The sequence below is a fragment of the Microtus ochrogaster genome, unplaced genomic scaffold (genome assembly GCF_000317375.1).
Source record: "Microtus ochrogaster isolate Prairie Vole_2 unplaced genomic scaffold, MicOch1.0 UNK49, whole genome shotgun sequence".
Taxonomy (NCBI): Eukaryota; Metazoa; Chordata; class Mammalia; order Rodentia; family Cricetidae; genus Microtus; species Microtus ochrogaster.
In genome coordinates this window covers 1,111,614-1,118,872 of record NW_004949147.1, presented here as the reverse complement: position 1 = coordinate 1,118,872, position 7,259 = coordinate 1,111,614, and the positions used below count along the sequence as shown (strand labels likewise).

The 7,259-nt window shown below is 51.2% G+C and overlaps 1 protein-coding gene across 2 annotated transcripts in view; it reads right to left on the bottom strand.

The window, feature by feature from the left end:
• Stoml1 (stomatin like 1) overlaps window positions 1-6,286 on the bottom strand; it is an 11,365-nt gene extending 5,079 nt beyond the window's left edge. For both annotated transcript variants that reach the window (XM_005369472.2, XM_005369473.2), the window contains exons 1-4: window positions 6,069-6,286; window positions 4,640-4,746; window positions 2,674-2,823; window positions 2,232-2,435 (exon numbers count right to left, since the gene is read on the bottom strand). In XM_005369472.2, coding sequence (XP_005369529.1) covers window positions 2,232-2,435; window positions 2,674-2,823; window positions 4,640-4,746; window positions 6,069-6,201 — 594 coding nt within the window. In that variant the 5' untranslated portion in view covers window positions 6,202-6,286. The remainder of the gene's footprint in view (window positions 1-2,231; window positions 2,436-2,673; window positions 2,824-4,639; window positions 4,747-6,068) is intronic.
• Between the last annotated feature and the right edge of the window lie 973 nt (window positions 6,287-7,259).

Here is a 7,259-nt window from a genome sequence, read left to right as displayed (position 1 = left end):
AGGGTGTGGTGAGGGGATTAGGGGTCTGGGCAGGGTGTGGTGAGGGGATTAGGGGTCTGGGCAGGGTGTGGAGAGGGGACGAGGAGGGCTGGGGGGCAGTGGTAAAACAGAGCAGAAGGAGGCCTGCCTTGCAAACCCTGCCAGGTCCCAGCAGGCACAGGAGAGGGAAACAGACTGTGCAATGCATACGGATGGCCCAGGGGTGGGGAAGGCAGGCTCCTGGGGTCATGATGGCATTCATGTAGAGAGGACACGCAAGGGACGAAGGGGAGGGATAACAACTATTCTCGTACTGTTAGCTCAAGGTGTCTGTGGATGGTTTTGTAAGTTTTCAAAGGATAAAGGGGAGCTGGGTGCACAAACATAAGACTGGGGCATACTGCTGTGAGCCCTGGAGCTCTGCCCGGAGGCGGGAGGCAGAAAGAAATGAGAAGGCCCACGAAAGAATCCTGGACTCTGTAGGGCAGGAGATCACGCAGGGCTGGGGCTGTGAGGGGCTCTGGTGGAAAGATCCAAAGAAGACTGTAGCTACTAGGTGCAATAGGGGAAGGGCTGAGAAGCACCTACTGGTCAGACCAGAAAGAGGTCACTGGTGACAGCCAGAGCTATCGCCTAAATCTGAGCGAAGTTCACACTAAGGATGGAGGGAGAGGAACAGAACCTTCTGGAAGGAAGTGAAGAAGGGATGAGAGCTTGAGGAAGGAAGCCTTGGGAGAGAGATGGGATCAGGCAGGGCCCAGTATAGGGAAGAGCCTCCAGCAGGGAAGCAGGAAGCACAGTGAAGCAGAGATGCAGAGGGTATGAAGGTTCTGCCTGCAGTCTCTCCTGAGAGTAAAGAGGCAGGGTGGGCAGAGAGCAAGGGGTGGGGGCCGCAGGAGGGCAGTGGAGGGTTAAGAAGCTGTTGGCCAAAATGCAACTGGGGAAGAGGCCAAGAAGTAGCAGTTAAGGAAGAGGTGGGAGGGGAGTTCACAACCCTGCAGAGGGGAAAGGGAAGTGGAAAATGCACGCTTGTTTGAACAGGACTGGAGAAACACAAGGCAGCTCCAGAGAGTTCCTTTGAGCTCGACTCTAACAGGAGATGTAGACAGGCTCTGGGCAATGGACCCTAAGGACTCTCACATCTGACATGAACTTCTTCCAAACTGCCCCTCTCATGTCGAAGCAGTACAACTTTAAGATCAATCTTATCTTCCCAAAGATGAATTATAACAGGATGTGCTTGCATGAAGAAAGTCTGGTAGCAGCGTACTACCTGAGTTGTGTAGAATGAACACTGCATTGTGGGTAGGAGCAGATGGTCTAGTTCTGGCCCAGAAGTACCCTTTACCATGAATGGTTCTCAGAACCAATTGGAATAATTTCTGGGCCTTAATGCCCCTCCTCTATTAAAACGGCAAATACTGGCCTCTCACAGTGAAAATGAGAAGCTGAGATGCTGTTGGGCAGGTACAAGTACTCTGTAAGCCATAAAATGCTGCGCCAGGGGCCAGGGGCTCGGTGTTAGAATGTTTGTCTAGCATGCCCACAGCCCTGGGTTCCATCCTCAACTGGCATTGCCACAAAACAACCAAACAACCACTGTGCGATGAGGGCCGCTGTTTGGTAGGAATTTCATTCTGCCCCAGTTGGGGGTCGTGGTGATGTTGGGCAAACACTAGGCCACACAGGAGGAGAGGAAGCACAAGTTGGGTATGGGAGGGACAGACCACTGCACATGTAATAGACAGGAAAGAAGACAAATTCTAGTGTACATAATTTTTCATACATGTAGAGCTGGAGACAGGAGACAGACTCAGAAGCCCCAAGTCTCTGTTCTGTTCTAAACAAGAAGCTAAGCTCTAAACGAAAATGCTTGTGCAGAAGTCCCAAGCACATGGCTGCACCCAGAGAGCCCGGCTCCCCTCACCCACCAGATCAGAAACTGCAGAGGGCCCAAGGTGCAGGGCTGTGGTCACAGAAGCAGTGGAGGGGAAAGCCTCAGCAGCCAGAGGCAGGGCCAAGGATTTCCACTAGAGCACTTCTTTTCAGGACACGTGTGCTCGAGTGTGGGCCCCAGGTCATCTCTGCCCCTCCATGTGGGGCCTCACCCAGTTCTTTTCAGGAGGTAATAATATTGGGACATATAGTGAGCCAAGACCCAGAGTAACTCTGTCCTTGTTCAAAGTAAGCTGGCAGAGAGGGCCAGGCCCCACTGCCAGACCCAGAGCCGCACCTCATGAGAAGCCACGTACCAGGAGTTGGTCACCAATCTTGAGCCTCTCCATCTGGATCTCTTGCAGCGGCCTCCTGAGTAGGGCCTTGGTCATGGCATTGTGGGCGGTCATTCGAGTAGCTGTGTTTAAGTCCTTCACAGCCATCACAGAGAGCACTGGGTCCCAGATGCGAAACTGGACATCAGCTCCCACAGATAACACAGCCCCATCCTTAGAGGCCAACTGTTTGAGAGGATCATGATAGAGATAACATTAAAAGGGCCAGGGGCTACTGGGTGGGGGGGGGTCAAACTCACTGAGACTACCCAACTTAACCCACTTGCCTGGCAGCTAGCTCCTCAAAGACTAAATGGTATCTCCAAGAAAGTGGAGTCAGGTGTGGCTCAAAGCCCAGGTATACCCCAAATTCACCATGCATGACTCCATTCACTCTGTGCAGGGCAGCTGAGAAGCCCCTCACCTTGCAAGGAGGAACATTGAAAGCTCGGGTTCTCAGATCCACCCTCTGGAAGGAGTCAATGAAGGGCAGGAGAAGAACCATGCCAGGGCCCTGGGGGGTTCGGATCCGGCCCAGTCGAAACACGATCATCCTCTCATAGGTGGGTACGATCTGTTCATGATGGCAAAAGAAAGGGTTTGGAAGTGGTTCGCCTAGGCTGGCCAATGTCAATTGCCAGACCCCCCTCTGCCCTCCTCACTTCACCCTGCCAGTCTAATATCCTTGGTGTGTAGGGTATGTGTGAAGGCCAGAAGCAAACCTGGACCATTTGCTATTTCCCTTTTTCTCTGTCATGAGGTGGTACATGGTAAGGCTCTGCTCAAACACACTGGGTCAAGACAGAAAGGACGGGGGCTGGAGAGATGGCTCAGCGGTTAAGAGCATTGCCTGCTCTTCCAAAGGTCCTGAGTTCAATTCCCAGCAACCACATGGTGGCTCACAACCATCTGGAATGAGGTTCTGGTGCCCTCTTCTGGCCTGCAGGCACATACACAGACAGAATATTGTATACATAATAAATAAATAAATATTTAAAAAAAAAAAAAAAAAGACAGAAAGGATGGACACTCCTGAAGCTGAGGGCCAAAGTGAGCCCGCCTCTCAACTGTCTCCAATGGCTATGCTATCACAGCGACAAAAAGACCATGACACTTAGCTGTGCTTAGACAAGAGAGCCAAGGCTCACAGACATGCTCGGTGATCATACAGTCCCCCGAAGAAAAGGGCCATGGTCTGAACGCTGTTCTCAGTAACGGGCCATGTCTTACTCAGCACAAGTACTGACTTGACCCAGAGAAACTTTACCTCTGTGGCCTGAAGCTAATCATGACTCATTCTGGAAACTGTTTGCTCTTGGATTCGTTGGGGTAAAGGCTTGGCTGCTCTAACAAATGCCCCGAGCAAACAGCTTCACCACCTTCAGATCCCTGGAGACCCTCAATAAATAGTTAAATCTAAATTGATAACTAAAGGCAAGAGAGCCCTGCATCCATGGTCCTAGGGCATTTGTTTACGTGGCACTGTAGAAGTAGGGTCTGAGTTCAACTCAGTGCTCCCTTCTAGACCACACAAACACAGAGGCTTTCTAGAGACATCACTGCCAAGACCATGTAAAGAGAAAGGCCTGCCTGGGCTTCACCAGGAGCTGCCAGGGGTGGAACTCAATTACAGTGGTACCTCCCATCCTTTCCCATAAGTACCACCACTTCTGTAAAATGAGGCCTGAGCTCCCGGGGCAAGCTGTGTGCTTTTCTTTCAAATGGACCAGAGCGAAAGGGAGGATGACTTGGCAAAGTCATGTGTCTAGATTCCAGGCCTCAGAAAACTCATTTCTTCTCCTTACTGGCTCCCAAGGTGATTCTGGTTATGTCTGGCCCTCAGTTTATTCATCTGAAGGATGGGAACTGTCCTGGTTTCTCCTGTAATTGTCATAAACACTATGATCAAAGAAACGTGGGGAGAAGAGTTTATTTGACATACAGGCTATAGACCATCACTGAGGGAAGCTAAAGCAGGAAACTGGGGGCAGAACTGAAGCTGAGACCCTGGGGAATAACGGAATGACGGTTACTGGCTTTTCCCGCCTCCCCTGCTTGCTCAACTAATTCAGGCCCAACTATCTAGGGATGGTGTCACGGGGGACTGGGCCCTCCTACACTACTCAGCAATCAAAATGCCCCCAAAGACAAGGCCACTGACCCATTTGATGGAGGTAATAATCCCTCAATCAAGGTTTCCTCTTCATAGGCACGTCAAGTTGAGAACTTGACATCATCAGCCTTCAGAAATTGAACAACCCAGCCTTGCTTGTATCACAGAGGTGTGATAACATTTAGAGGCAAGGGGCCAAATATGGGGAACCCAGTCATCAAAACCCAAAGCTTTCACTGTGTCTCCCAACTCCCCAACAGCATTCAGTCAGCCTTACCTTCAGAGCAAACCAGCCAGAAATGGGGAAGGTGAGCAGCAGCAGCAAGAACCCCAGGAAACTGATGAAGCCATGGCAGAGACAGGAGGGCCAGCTCTCAGGTGCATCTGGGGACAAAAGAGCAGAAGCAACCACAGACTACCAGCTGGGCCTGACAGGGCCACTTCAAGTACAGTGTCCCCAGAGTCTGGGGTCATGTGTAAGTTTTGCCTGCCTTCTGCTTCAGAGGCTTCCCGAAGCTAGTTAGGGACCACACATCATAACTAACTGATCTCAAGTGCAACACCCCACACAAGACTTTACTCTCCTAGGTAAGAGCCAGTGAATCTGCGAACACAACCCGTGTGATTTTTGCTGGACAGAGCAGGGATCAGCCACCCCTTGTCTAATGTGTATTGCCCACCCAAACCTGGAAGAGAACACTTAGGCTGGCAGAACTAATGCTGCGGCTGCTAACACATTCCTCTTCTACCAGAAGCATGCTTTCGTGAGATCCTTATGGAGAAAAGACCTCCGCTAAAAAGGATGAAACAGTCATTGTTCATCAACAAGAGTCACAGTGAGAATGAAGTATCTTACTTCCACTTTAATTCCCTAAAAAGATTAATGTATATTTCAATTCAAGTTGTTTGGAGGGAAGAGCTGGGCAGATGGGGCTAAGGACAAAGATTCTAACTCCTGGAGAACCAAGAACCGAGAATGGGTATTGAGCAGACAGCCACAGAATCTAGGATGAGCTTGCTGTCTGCTCTCCTCCCAGCCTTAGACAAGGTGAAAAGAGACTGTTCTATCCTTCAGGGAGCCCCTGCCTGCAGGGCTTTCTAAATTCTCAACTCTGGCCTCTTCAGGAATCGACTCTTTGGCCAGCAGCAGTCCTAAGAACAGGAGGCAGAATACTGGAATTTCATTCATCAATGGCAAATCATTCAATGTGTTATCAATACAGGAGAACCACAGAGGGCTCAAATTCTCAAGGTCAGGCCAAAGAAGTCACAGAAGGCTCTGGAGCAAGAAAGAGGCAAAGCTTGCAGGCCTGCCTTTTTGTTCTGTGCATCTTCACCAGTACACAGGAGACATCTGGTCCCTGCGCTGCTACCCTTGGGTGATTCTTTTTCCATTTCTCTGCAGGTGTTTTTAGGCTGCTTGTGGCCTCCTCTGCCTAGAGTTCTGTTTTCTTTCTATGCATGATGGGCTATCCTGAAAATATGAACGTGAAAAGCTGAGATTAGGGAAGATGGGGCTACGATGGTTCCGAAGCTGCAGCTGGTGGCCCTAGAGGGGACAAAGCAGCAGCATCCCATCGCCTGGTCTGACACCCTCTCCACATCCTATTCCCTTCATGCTCCCTCCTCCTATGGGCAGGGAGGACAGGTCTGGGGGTACCGGCCAGTCCCTTTGCGGTCCGCAGTGCTGCTGGGCAGCCACTCACCGGCCCCCGGCCCCACGCCGGCCGGCTCTGGGGACAAGCACCCCTTCTGCGAACCCAGAAAGCCGAAACTTGACTGCTGGAAACGATCAAAATCCCCTAAGGGCAGCGCCCGGTAGCCGGACCTGCCGAACATGACTTTTGACCGGGTACACGCCCAGCGCCTCCACCGGGCGCCGGCCTTGCCCAGCCCGCGTCAGCCTCGCCCCGCCTCGCCTCTCGCCTCGCCTCCACCGCTTCCGGCTTCACTTGCGTCGCCAAGGACAGCAGCAGCAGCAGGAAGCTGACCGGGTCCGCACCCGCCGTGCCACAGCGCTCCCTGTGCTGGGAGGACCGAACTGCGGTCGCTGTTTGGGGACATGGCCTTGGTGCTAAACTAGAGCTTTTTTTTTTTTTTTTAAAATATTTATGTATTTATTATATATACAATATTTGTCAGTGTGTATGCCTGCAGGCCAGAAGAGGGCACCAGACCTCAGTACAGATGGTTGTGAGCCACCATGTGGTTGCTGGGAATTGAACTCAGGACCTCTGGAAGAGTAGCCAGTGCTCTTAACCTCTGAGCCATCTCTCCAGCCCCTAAACTAGAGCTTCTTGAAGGGTCCCAGCCACCTCTTTTCTGATCTTTTACCTGGCCTTAAGAAAGGAGGAGAGGAAGTTTGGTTTAAAAAAGCTTTAAAGGAGCCTTTTCTCCAGAATCAAGGAAATGTCATCTGCCTCACAATACTCCTCCAAACTCAACACACTGACAAATGTGTTTTTACTTCGATTTGGGCTTTTTCCTGGGCATAATTGGCAAATTGATCTTGTTTTGTTTCCCCAAAGCCCAAAAGACAGAGCCTGTCATACTGAGCGCTGTACTTATTTGTTTAGTGATGGCAGATCTGAGTCACTGTGGACAAGGTGAACTCAGAAGGCCTGAACTTTGGTATGAAATAGAAATTCCACATTCAGACACCTCAGGAAGCATGGCAGTGTGTGGTGTTAGTGGTGATGTTGGTTCTGCTGTTGCTGCTGCTGCTGGTGCTGGTGGTGCTGGTGGTGTGGTGGTGTGGAGGTGATGGTGGTGGTGTAGTGCTGGTGCTGGTGGTGGAGATGATGTGGTGGTGATGAAGAGGATGGTGGTGGTGGTGGAAGATGTGATGGTGATGGTGGTAGAGGTGGTGGTGGAGGTGGTGGTTGTGGTGGTGGTGG